Source organism: Myxine glutinosa, chromosome 8 (assembly GCF_964187855.1).
Source record: "Myxine glutinosa chromosome 8, kmMyxGlut1.1, whole genome shotgun sequence".
In the NCBI taxonomy this organism is placed as follows: domain Eukaryota; kingdom Metazoa; phylum Chordata; class Myxini; order Myxiniformes; family Myxinidae; genus Myxine; species Myxine glutinosa.
In genome coordinates this window covers 65302701-65315412 of record NC_136268.1, presented here as the reverse complement: position 1 = coordinate 65315412, position 12712 = coordinate 65302701, and the positions used below count along the sequence as shown (strand labels likewise).

Here is a 12712-nt window from a genome sequence, read left to right as displayed (position 1 = left end):
TTAAGTCGTGCTGCTCTTCAACTTTTTAAATAAACGAAGTGAATGTACAAAACAAACCAAAATCAAAGAAGTATACAGCAATAGCAAGCGATCTAAGACACACAACGAAATCTTTCTGGACAACCGACCAGTGCTTTAACTTTACACCGTCTAAAGTACTTCCGGTATTTCCTTAACGCTTGACAGGATGTGGAGCCGAAGATTGTCTCGTCACCGTTAATCGTTCCATTTGCTCAGATTTGGAGTGCGCTTGATTAACTTGTGGTTGTTCGCTCGTTTCTCAGATTTGTGGTTGTGTTGCTGTGCAGCTTCCCGACATGTGGAACGCCATGCGTACCTTCGTGCGGAGACATCGGAGGAAACTCGTGTTTGCTGGAGCGTTGGTGGGAGGTAAGCGCAGGTTTCGTGTTTGGTTTGTTCATTCGTTTACAAACGTTGGCTGCGATTTGCTGTAAATGCTTCATGTTGTTCCCAGTTTATGGGCTTCTTGAAACCACCGCGTTGTGTTTTGTATTACGTATTATTGCATAACAGTCAGTACTGTAGTTTGTTTACACACCTGCCTGCCACCTGACTTATCCACTTCGATTTTAATTGCAATTTCCGCTAAAACTGCCCTTTTGCTGTTCTGCCAGCAGGTGTCGCCAGATCTTCCTTCGGAATTGTTAGTAATCTGGTCCTATCTCTCTATAGTATAGAGTACTAGCAGAAGTACCCGGCATTGCCGGGCGGGGGAGGGGAGGGGAGAGGAGAGGAGAGGGGAGGGGGGAGGGGAGAGGGGAGGGGGGAGGGGAGAGGAGAGGAGAGAGGGGAGGGGGGAGGGGAGAGGGGAGGGGAGAGGGGAGGGGAGAGGGGAGAGGGGAGGGGGGAGGGGAGAGGAGAGGAGAGAGGGGAGGAGGAGAGGGGAGGGGAGGGGGGAGGAGGAGAGGGGAGGGGGGAAGAGGGGAGGGGAGAGGGGAGGGGAGGGGGGAGGGGAGAGGGGAGGGGAGAGGGGGAGAGAGGTGGGGGGGGGGGGTTACATTACACTGATTTACATTGAAAACTGCTGAAATATGTACGCAACTTCAACTTAGCACAGTTTAGTAAATACTCGAGATAAATCCATCCGGTAAAAGATTGCTGAGAGTTGCTAAGACCTACGACTTAGAAATTCCACCTGGACACACTTCAGGGGGCACTTTCAAAGGGGAGATGTGCTTATTCTTTCTAAAAAATATTTTAGGTGTGGTATAGACACGATATTTGCATGCATCGGTTTCAAAAATCGAGCAAATATGGTAAATATTACTCACGTGAAACCAGGATCCGTCTCGGTGGTAGCCATGAGTGTGTAGATGTCACATGATCAGTCATGAAGAGTGGCTAAGTCCAAAATATGACATACCATGGCATAAAAACGATTTGCCCGCAAAGCATTGCACCGCAACGGCGGTCACAGAGTGCCGTGCACAGCATGACGTAAGTAGTGCGCGCAGCGCCCCTGGCGGAATTACCGGTCCCTATCAAAGACATTTAATTCATATCGCACAAAATCGACAAAAATCGACACAAAACACGATCGCTTTTCGCTCTGAATTACGTGCAAACGTGTGATGGAAATCACCATCGTCCAGCATCGAATGCCAACCAAGATGGCGCCCGGTAACTGCATCTCCACCTATGTGGAGTGAATGGCAATGGTCACATCACGTGATCGCTCTGAGCGAATCAGTCTAGCGGCAGGGATGGAACATCACATGATCGCTCTGAGCGAATCAGCGAGCTGTTCTGACACCGGCTGAGATTAGCGGGTACTTCGCTGAAATGCGCTGTGGTAAATATGAATAAAAAATATGGATCGTCAAATATTTTGAGGTCGGCCATGTTCGTCCCAAGCTCAATGGCCATGTCTATGCCAAATATGAAGCACGTGAGCCTCTCCGTTTCGGAGTCTATCGGTAACGTTACGCACACGCACACGCACACGCACATACTGTGTTTTATATATATATAGATAGACTATAGAGTATAGAGGTAGAAAGCATACCTCCGCCAGACTGAACAGTTTACGTTTTGTATCCCATTGATAGGCCGGATCTGGATTCGGACCTGAACTAAAATCTAATCAACTTGTTATTGTCACTTCCACCAAGTCACTGTGTCACTGTCACATCCACCAAGTTCCGTCCAAATCCGTCCATAACTTTTTGAAATACCATGCTATACCCTGTCTCGTTTTTGGCCCCATCACTCAATGGTGAATAACAATTGGTTTAAAAATTCTCGGATCCGGATCGTCACGAAAATCGAATCGATTAGTCCTTGTCACACACCCAACCTGTCCACCAAGTTCCGTCCAAATCCATCAATAATTTTTTTGAAATACCATGCTATACCGTGTCTCGTTGCTATGTGTATGTTCCGTGTCTCGTTTTTGGCCCCATCACTCAATGGTGAATAATTTCTTTTAAATTTTCGGATCTGGATCTTCACCAAAATCGAATCGATTAGTCCTTGTCACACACCCAACCTGTCCACCAAGTTCCGTCCAAATCCGTCCATAACTTTTTGAAATATCATGCTATACCGTATCTCGTTTTTGGCCATATCACTCAATGGTGAAGAATTTGTTTAAAATTTTCGGATCCGGATCTTCACCAAAATCGAATCGATTAGTCCTTGTCACACACCCAACCTGTCCACCAGGTTCAGTCCAAATCCATCAATAACGTTTAGAAATATAATGCTTGCACAGACGGGGGTGAAAACATAAACTTCGTTCATCGTGAGTGACGGAGGTAATTGCCGATGTACCATACTCTGAGTACCGAGGGTTGATTCTGCTGAAGCAGTTCCTTGGCCAGGGGTCATGCTGGGAAGTTTGCCATCCCTCTCCCAGTAGCAGTTCGGGCAGGAATTTGTAATTTGTTGAAGGTGCTGGCGATAGCTCGCCTACTCTACACGGATGACACAGTGAGATCTCTAACGTCCATCAACTAATTCCGACAGACGGGACGCCAATTTTATCGTCCATCCGAGGGACGGCACCGACCCGAGCATCCGAGGGACCGCACTGCTTAGAGGTGAGTGTGCGTATCTCTTGACCATCAAGCCCTCCATCTGCAATTACCTGGGCGTTATTGATTCCTTGGAGTTTCTAAATCCTTGGACTCGTTCCACGAGCACTGAGACTGGTCAAAAATGAAGCAGGAAGAATGAACCAGCAATCAAAATCAGACTGTCAATGAACATTCGTTCACTAAACCTTTATTTGCTGCTTCAAAGGATGAGTCGGCTGCCACGATGGTGTCGAGCGGTTGGTCCAAACCTTTTTTGGTGTGCAAACCTTTTTGACCCTCTCGCTCTTTTCCCTCCAAACATTTTCTGCTCATTATGTGCAACGATCATGGCGACATGGCCACCTAGTTTTTTGGAATTGGAAGCTGAGACGGAAAAGTGCTCCGATAGTTTACTATGAGGCTTTGCGCACGTTCTCTGATGACATCTTATACTTTGAATGTGACAAGAGTTGCATCGGTTTGAGTTGGGCTTAGTAATCCCCACCTTCTCTAATATGGACTCGTGCTGATGGCCTCGCAGCCCCCGTATGTGTCCGCCAACCACAAATTGGGAACTACAGGCAGAGAGACATAAACTCTCTCCTCTGAGCTGTCCAGCCTGTGTTTGAATCCCGACCCAGCTATACACTCTGGTCTTGATGTTTCGCAGGCAGGGCAAGGCATCAATTTGTCTGCTGTCCCTTGGAATGACGTTAAACTGGGTATCTCATCTGCCGACATTAGATATCCCACGGTATCTTTAGTGAAGAGTAGGCCAGTTATCGCCGGCACCCTGAACAAATGATAAATCCCTGCCCTGAACGACTGGGCAATGGTAAACCTGCCATCATTACCTTCAGCAGCACCGACGCTCTGCCAAGTGTATGGTAGATTTGATGAATCGATTGAAGGACGTCAATTGAAAGAAAAATACTTAATGATGAGGGTTTTAATTTGTCTTTGTACGCAGGCTTGTACCTGCTGGGGAACTACACGCAGCGCAAGCTTGTTGGGCTCCAGGAGCAGGAGGCGACGGAGCTCCTCGCACAGCTACGGAGGCAACACCACTTCGAGAATAGCCAAAGAACCTGCAATTCCACAGGTACGGGAATGCTTCTCGTGCTCGGTGGACGCATTCACGTCGGCACTTAATCCTTTCTGCATTTCATTCCACACCCAGTCTGATTTTTCACTCCTTATTTGGGGTGCAGCCAAATGATCTTCTCTTCGCAATCACACCCATGTTGTAATAAGGGGTCCGAGTACAATTTTTTTTAATGAAATGCATTGAAGCTCTGAGCTATCTAGTGTGAGTTTGAATCCTGCCCGAGCTATAAACTGTCATCCTGGTGTCTCAGTGCGAAGCTTACATGTGTGTGCCGTCCCTCGGATGGCCCGTCTGCGAGCTTTGGTGGACGTTAAATATCCCGTGGCGAGCTATCGCCGGCACCCTGAACAAATCATAAATCCCTGCTTTAACTTACGAGGGGCACTGCATCAGCAGCACAGCCGTTTCCCCCCCCCCCCCCCCATCCCCCATAATCAAAACGTTTGATTGATCCATCCATGTCTCTTTCTCTCCCCTTTCCGGTTCTTCTTCCTATTGATCTGTACCATACACGTCACTCATGACGTTTCACCGCAAGTATTACGTCACACGTGACATGGACACCTCAGCCCAATCGGCGTTCCTCGGCCCCAGCATTCCAATGATGACGTAATTGCAGAAGTCTTCCTGTTTCAACCTCTGCCCACATTGTTCTCTCATTTGCTCCGACTAAGGCTAAGGCCCGAAACGTCAGTGCTCAGCCATTCTGCCTCATGATTTGTACGGTTTGTTATAAAAACATGTGCCGACGCAAACTTATCTACATTTATCATTTAAACTGTACTTTATTAATATCAATAATCAATTTTGCTATTCCCAACCCAAGTTCTTTCAATAATCCCATCACTAAGGAAATCCATCATACAACAGCTGGAGTCCGAAAGCCTCACAGCTGTCCTGAAGTCGAAGTGAGTAACACGTTTTGTACTTCCGGGTTTATTGTTTACATGCGTGTCCTCGTTAATAACCCATACTCTTGTTAACAGATCATCATGTTGATGTTTCAGGCCGGCAAACAAATTAGAAATCTGGGAAGACTTAAAGATATTGGGTAAGTATTTATTTATTTATTTATTTCCCCAAATCCATGTTGTCTCGGTTCATAGTTGAAGATTTAAGTGGTTGTAGCATTCCCAAATGTATTATAATGTTCATTTATTTTACAGACTTGGCATTTAATATGGAATATTTTTTTTCTGGGGGTGAACTTACTTTTCAAGATGTCTTAGAACCAAAAGTTCATTGGAATTATGTTGAAATTATTCTAGATTTTGTTAATGTGACCTTTACAAGAAACAAAAACCACATTTGACATTTCGAAACTAATAAATTGATCCTTGAAAGTGATGTAAACTGATATCGAACTCGATTCATGGACAGTACTGTGTTAAACTTCTGTACGTTTTCCAGAAATATCTCTTTATTTTGCACATTAGCCAAAAATTTTTTTTAACAAAAACAAAAGTTAAATTACGACTGGGATTACGGATAGTAAAATTACAGTTCAGTACTTCGTGTAACCCCCACGAGCATTCAGGAGAGCACGTACACGTTGAGGCATGCTGTTCACGAGACTTGCCAAGGTTTGGACAGGAATCGCTTGCCATGCAGTGACAATAGCATGCTGCAATTCACACACAGAGGTCGGCTGCTGGTCCAAGTGGTCGATTTGACGCGTTAATTCTGCCCACCAGTTCTCTGTCGGATTCATATCCGGGGACATGGCAGGCCACTCCATATGCTCTACACCACGGTCAGCAGGAAAGTGTTGGATCATGAGAGCACGATGAGGCCGTGCATTGTCATCTTGGAAGACAAAGGTTGCACGAGCAAATGGAAGCAATGTTTCTTCCAGAATGGCCCTGTACTTCAACTGGTTCAGGTTCCCATTCAGAACAACCAGGTCAGTTTTGCCCCCTGCATGAAAAGCAGCCCAAACGGTCACCCCACCACCTCCAGCTTTGACTCTTCGCACTATACAATCTTTGTTGTAGGCTTCATGCACTTGTCTGCGCACTCGGATGTGGCCATCTTGACGATAGACCAGAAATCTAGACTCGTCACTGAAGATCACGTGATTCCAGTGTCCTGGCTGCCATTGACGGTGCTCTCTGGCCCACTGCAATCGGCGCTGGCGGTGTTGTCTGGTCAGGCGTGGCTTTCTCAGGGGACGCCTGGCACGATAGCCTGCTTGAACCAGTCGTTGGTTGAATAGCCTTCTGGATACAGGCACATTTGTCAGTTGCTGCCACTCAGCCCCAAGCCGATTAGCTGACTTGGTACGGCCATTGCGGACTAACCGGTGCAGCTGGCGATCATCCCTCCTTGTGGTTCTGTGGGGACGTCCTTGCCTCGGTATTGGAGTAGGGACACCCCTCTGAGCATTTCGTTTCAGGATCTTTGACACCTAACCTTGTGATGCCATACTGCCGAGCAATAGCACGCTGTTTCATGCCGTAATTTCGTAAAGCCACCACTCTATGACAAACAGCATTGTCGAGTTGACGGACCGTCTCCAGAGGAAGCGGCAATAACTTTTGGAGACGTGCAGCAGTTGTTTTCCACTAATACAGAACGCAACAACCCTTGTATACCCGACTGTGAAGCCAAACATCAAATGCACCTGTCCGTACATTTTGCCACGCCACCTGTGATATAATCCTGTTGTTGACTTCTTGCTGCGACAGACAATCAGTGACATGGTTCTTTTAACAAATAAATCACCAAAGTGTAAAAGAAAGTCACCAGATTGATATACTGAGTTAAGAAAGTAAACCCAAGTCAAGAAAAAAAAAAATTCCATATTAAATGCCAAGTCTGTACATTGTTTACTTACCAAGCGTGTTATTTCCACCGAGTAAACACCTTGTGGTCGTGCTTGGTTAGTTTCCATGAATTTTTGTGAAGGTGTGTGCTCCTACTTTCCTTTCAGGTTTCAGCCGTGCCATCGTCGCTGTGTACAGCACTTCTGCACTCGCCGTGCTCCTCTGTGTGCAGCTCAACATAATCGGCGGTTATATCTATCTGGACAACCGTGTGGAGAACTTTGGTGCATTTGGACAGGTAATCCCCCACGGCTTTGTTTGAAATGGGATATCGTCGACCGGGGATTTGCGGCTCAAACTAGCGCTGGGCCTCGGTTCACATTCAGTTCGGTAATTTTGGCAAAAGCATGCCGGGTCCCAGATCGGCTTGGAACTCAGAAAACATAAGCTTGGAAAGTCCAGTACTTCAGACCAATAGTTGATCAGATTGGTAAATTCATGGTGTCCCTGGAGCATTGGATATTTTTATTCATTCCGATCTCCGGCCTCACCGTCTCCACAAGCCAGTTTGGGACTTTCACCCGGATGAACTTCCAATATTTCACCAGCAGCATCACAGACTCTGCTTTAGCCAGGAAACATTGAGGTTCATCCACTTTTGCAATCGGCTTCAAATATCGAAGCATATTTGACATTGAATTGTCGACGTTTGAAGCACAGTACTGTCGCTGCGAACCACGTAGGCCTATGCTACACGTGCTGGCCGAGCTTGTTGTTTGCTATTCACGATAGCGCGACTGGCAACTGTATGCGTGTACAGCACGTGCATGTTTGTGTGATCATCTGGTGTTGTAAGTTCTCTAAAAAAAGGCAAATATATTCCCATATTGTCAGATTCGCGTTGGTGTTGATATAGCCTGGTGTTGGCGTTGGCTTAGCGGTTAGGGTGCCGGCTTGGGATCCTAGGATCCTGGGTTCGAATCCTGGTCGATCGCTAAATGAACACCAGGGGGGTTGACTCAGCCTGTCATCCTTCCGAGGTCGGCAAATTGAGTACCAGCTTGCTGGGATGAATGATCCCGGTGTGTACCCCGGTTTAGAATAGGTACACCGTATCCCTGCGCATCGTAAGAGCGTGACCAAGGGTTGGCGCCAAGAAGGGCATCCGGCCATAAAAACATTGCCTCAAACAGGGAACCATGATTGTCATGGGACCCGCAAGGCTAACCCCCGCTCTAGCGGTGAAAATGGCCTTAAAACGATCATTCATATATTTTTGTTGTCAGATTCGCGCTTCTTCGTTATGACGTGAAAATCTCCACTTCTATAGAAATTAAATATCCGGGTTCTTTCCGAGTTAACACAAAAAACCCGGCTTGACTTGCTCAGCTCGGAAGTGCAATTCGCTGAGTTTGGGTACAGCACTAGTTCGAAACATCCTGACAGAGCTTTCATTCAGATCTTTTTACTGCAGAAGCTGAAGTTGTCATACGGTGCACAGCAACGTTACCTGTCTTCTGTCGAACACCTGCTGGGTGATGGTATGGCATCCTCATTTTTTTTGATCCCCTTTTCATGTAACCTCAAAGGTGTGTGTGTGTGTGTGTGTGTGTGTGTGTGTGTGTGTGTGTGTGTGTGTGTGTGTGTGTGTGTGTGTGTGTGTGTGTGTGTGTGTGTCAGTGTGTGTGTGTGTGTCAGTGTGTCAGTGTGTGTGTGTGTGTGTGTGTGTGTGTGTGTGTGTGTGTGTGTGTGTGTGTGTCAGTGTGTGTGTGTGTCAGTGTGTCAGCACGTGTGTCAGTCATGCAACTTGTGGCAGCAAGTTTGTGTTCTGCAGGCCTGAGACAGCTCGTCACGTTGGTGAAGTGTGTGGTACAGGATGTTGTGGGATGGTGAGTGCAGCAAATTCGTGATTTTGTTTTGAACAGTCATTGAAAGATTGTTTTAAACGTGTTTGCATTTGGCATACCTCGGTGATGAAAGACTATCACACACATAGAATGGTTTCCCAGCAAAAGGCGTCTCTGAGTCCTTTTGCCACTTCCTCACTTCTGCAGCGTTCAGCTTAAGCAGGCCGTCTCATTGGCCAAATTACGAGACTTTATCGCCGACATTCGTCGCATCATTGAAGCATCTACATTGGGGAATCTTTCCGAGATAGAAGGAGGCACCATTATTCAAAGCCCGTGCCTTGCTCAGGGACATTCACCCGGCATCTCACCGCTTGTACGCTTCATGCTGCCTGATGAAGATGACTGCTTTTCCGCACAGGTACCTCACTCGTGCTTAGCTGTAAATGGTTTCATAAAGCCTCTTCTTTTATTTTCCATCATTTCCCTCCCTTTCTCTTTCCTTTTCCTCCCCCCCATCCTCCCCAAAACTTTTCCATATACTGCTTTTTCGGCTCCCCTGTATGTTTGAGCTTGACATTTTTATGCTTGTGTGACATGCAACATGCACTCGATGATCTAATTGGTGTGTGTGCGCTCATGTGTTGTAGCAGGTGATTGTGGAGTGGTATAGAGCTCCATTCAAGGCAAATTAACATCCTTTTGATTAATAGCTGTTGCTCTCACTCGTGCACTGCGAATCTAATCTCAGGATGCTCTTTGTTAAACGTTTGCTTCATCGTTATGCTACAGACACGTATTTCCACGGACGAGGAAAGGACAACCTTGAAGCTCCTTGATGAAACGCGGGACATGATGGAAAGGTACGTCTGTGGATGATGTTAAAAAAAAACTTTTAAAAACTTTCGTTTGCCTTTATCAACCTCAGGTGAACCCGAACCTACTTCTCTTCTTGCACCTGCAGCCGTGACTTTAATCTGGTGCTGCAAAGCTGCCTTGACAGAGGCTTTGCCAGACTGATGGATAACGTGGGATGCTTCTTCGAACCATCCACTGGGCCATTGCCGGAAGCCAAATCCTGCGAGTGTGTCTGCGCACCAATCCACCTAAATTTTCAGTTCTCTTCTGAACGGGTTGACTTGATTGGGATTGTTTGTTTAGAATTCCCATGTGAACTCGTGGCTCACTAAGCTTGGACCCCAGGTTTAAATCCCATGTAATGCCAATTTGTCAAATACTAATGTTAAAGCAGACTGATTGAATACACTGGTCTTGTCCTGTATGTGATTTATGATGCTCTTGAGATAAATGTTTAAAAAATTCCCCCAACCATTTGTAGGGGCTTACTCTACTCATTCAATGTTTTCCTCTTGTGCAGGCAACCAAACAGTCTTCCTCTCGCTAAACTCATTCCCATCTTCAACGGACAGGTTCACTCTATCTGCAGTGACGCCCCCAATCATTTCATCCAGGTGAGATTTTTTGGTGGAACACAAAGGTTGGTGTTATTTTTACATGCTGTATTGAGGCACTTCACCTAACTATGCCTCAACATATTCACAAACCTGTCCCTTCTGATCTGGAAAGTCTGAGCGCACATTTTTACTTATTGTACGTAGGCTGGCAGGTTGGCCTAGAGGCATGGTACTCGCACTCCTAAGCCGTGTAGCCTGGGTTTGAATCTAGGACCAGCGATACACTGTCATCCCAGTGTTTCGCAGACAGGGTGATTCATCAATGTTTGTGCCATCCCCCGGATGGACGTTAAACTGGGTGTCCCATCTACCGGCATTAGTTCGGTGGAAATTAAATATCCCACTGTGTCCTTCATTCATAGTAGGTGAGTTATCGCCGGCACCCTGAACAAATTGCACATTCCTGCATGGACACAGGTCGTCTGATCCTCTTCAAAGTTCCTCAACACCAGGTTACACTGCTTGGTTTCTCAGAATGTGGTTCCTGTGTGTGCAGTAAACAAATTGAGCAGGTAGTTCACATGCTTCATGTAAACAGCCTTGCTCGGATACGAAGGACAACAAAATGAACAAATGGATGTATCCCTTGATAATGAAGGCAAAGTAAGAATCTGATGGGTTGATGAGAAATCCCTGTAGTCTGGCAGCTAAGCTAAATATAGCATAACAATTGTGCATTTTGTGAGGAAAGCACCAAATTTGGCACACTAGTAGACTATCATATTATGAAAAGATCTGGATATTGGGCCATCTCAGATTCAGAGATTTGATTTTTGCAAGATTTGCAGATTTTGCAGATTTGCAAGCTGAGATTGCAACGCCAGGGACGGCCGACTCCTTCCTGCGAGCTGCCCACGTCACCCGCACAAGAAGAGCTCATCAAATCACTGCAGCGGCACTGCACATCCTGCAACACTGTGCGGATGAACACCACTGTATGACATATGCTGATGATGCAGAAGACCTGCCTGAGTTCGAAGACTGGTGTCACCAGAGAGGAGAAGACATTCCCAACTTTCAGTACTGGGCAACTGTGCTGGAACTAGAGATGTTGGTACTGGTTGAATTGCACATTCCTGCATGGACACAGGTCGTCTGATCCTCTTCAAAGTTCCTCAACACCAGGTTAGGGTTAGGGGGCACCACCTCAACACCAGGCTTTCAAAAAGTCATAGTGCGTTCTCTGCGGCAGGCTTCATTCACGATGTACCTTGATGCCCTGACGGAACTGGTCCCATGGTTCCATGCCTTAGACCACACACACACTATGCCAGGTGGGTCCCTGTTCACCTGAGGGACATGGTTGCACTCCCAATGAAGCACCCAGATGTAGCCAGAGAATTCAGGGCTGGCAACTTCGCTGTACAGAAGACGAAGAAGGTGTTCTCTTCGATCCCAATCGAATCGAAATCTTGCAAAAATCAAATCTCTGAATCTGAGATGGCCCAACATCCAGATCTTTTCATAATATGATAGTCTACTAGTGTGCCAAATTTGGTGCTTTCCTCACAAAATGCACAATTGTTATGCTAAGTTGCCCCACTACTGGTTTGAACGGGTCTATTTCTTTAATGTTTCCAATGTTTGTTCAAACTGCAGTAACGGCTTTCCCTATTGCCTATGGGAAGTGTGCTGGTTCAGTACTGGAAAAACCTAATGCCCTGTTTTCCCCAGGAACTCCTGACAATGGATGTTATCGAGAACTTCGCAGCCAATTTATATGAAGCATTCAGTACCCCCGAGCAGCTGTGCAAGTGATTCCCAATAAGTTTGCCCTTGTTGGACTGCTTTATTGTCTCATAAGGAGTTGGAATCTATGATAAACGGTGCTTGAAAATCATCTCGTCGGTGGTCTGAGCTGAGGGTCACCTGATATTGTGACAACTTGGAGAGGAGGAGTCAGATTTGATGGAAGAATGCTTCGCCGGCACCGAGTAACGTGTGGGGGCATGGCATACGCGAGTGTAAATATTGGAGCTATTTCTGATTCTTCCATTACCTTTAATTTTTCCCCCCACTTCGATACACAAAGTATCGTCTGATGGCATGCATTAGTAGGGCATGACACGACCGAATCGCACCGACATTCGTCATATTGATGGCCGTGACGTGACCTGAAAATCACATGATTGCAGTGACAGATGTTTGTGGCGAATGTACTTTGATGGTGCATCATAAGATGGCCCTCATCCAAAGTTTGTTTACTCTCGATATTCCGATGACCAACGGAAGTGTTTATTACCTCTGTCACCGAAGGTGGGCGGAGCTTATGCTTTCACCCCTGTCCCTGGCTGTTTGTGAACAGGATATCTCAAAAAGTTGTGGACGAATTCGGACGAAATTTAGGGAAGAGGTTGGGTGTGCAACAAGGACGAAATGGTTATATTTTGGTGAAGATCCGGATTCAGATATCAGAATTTTAAAAAGTGATTCTTCACCATTGAATGATGGGCATAAAACCGATTATATAGCACGATAT

At 46.3% G+C, this 12712-nt stretch overlaps 1 protein-coding gene across 1 annotated transcript in view; it reads left to right on the top strand.

Moving 5' to 3' along the window:
- Nucleotides 1–135: 135 nt before the first annotated feature.
- Nucleotides 136–12712, top strand: part of PEX3 (peroxisomal biogenesis factor 3) — a 13447-nt gene continuing 870 nt past the window's right edge. The window contains exons 1-13 of the mRNA XM_078783347.1: nt 136–164; nt 309–390; nt 4009–4140; nt 4973–5054; nt 5154–5197; nt 7079–7209; nt 8386–8452; nt 8746–8800; nt 8966–9179; nt 9551–9621; nt 9723–9842; nt 10137–10230; nt 11908–12712. The exon at nt 11908–12712 is cut by the window's right edge and continues 870 nt beyond it. Coding sequence (XP_078639473.1) covers nt 318–390; nt 4009–4140; nt 4973–5054; nt 5154–5197; nt 7079–7209; nt 8386–8452; nt 8746–8800; nt 8966–9179; nt 9551–9621; nt 9723–9842; nt 10137–10230; nt 11908–11991 — 1167 coding nt within the window. The 5' untranslated portion in view covers nt 136–164; nt 309–317 and the 3' untranslated portion in view covers nt 11992–12712. The remainder of the gene's footprint in view (nt 165–308; nt 391–4008; nt 4141–4972; nt 5055–5153; nt 5198–7078; nt 7210–8385; nt 8453–8745; nt 8801–8965; nt 9180–9550; nt 9622–9722; nt 9843–10136; nt 10231–11907) is intronic.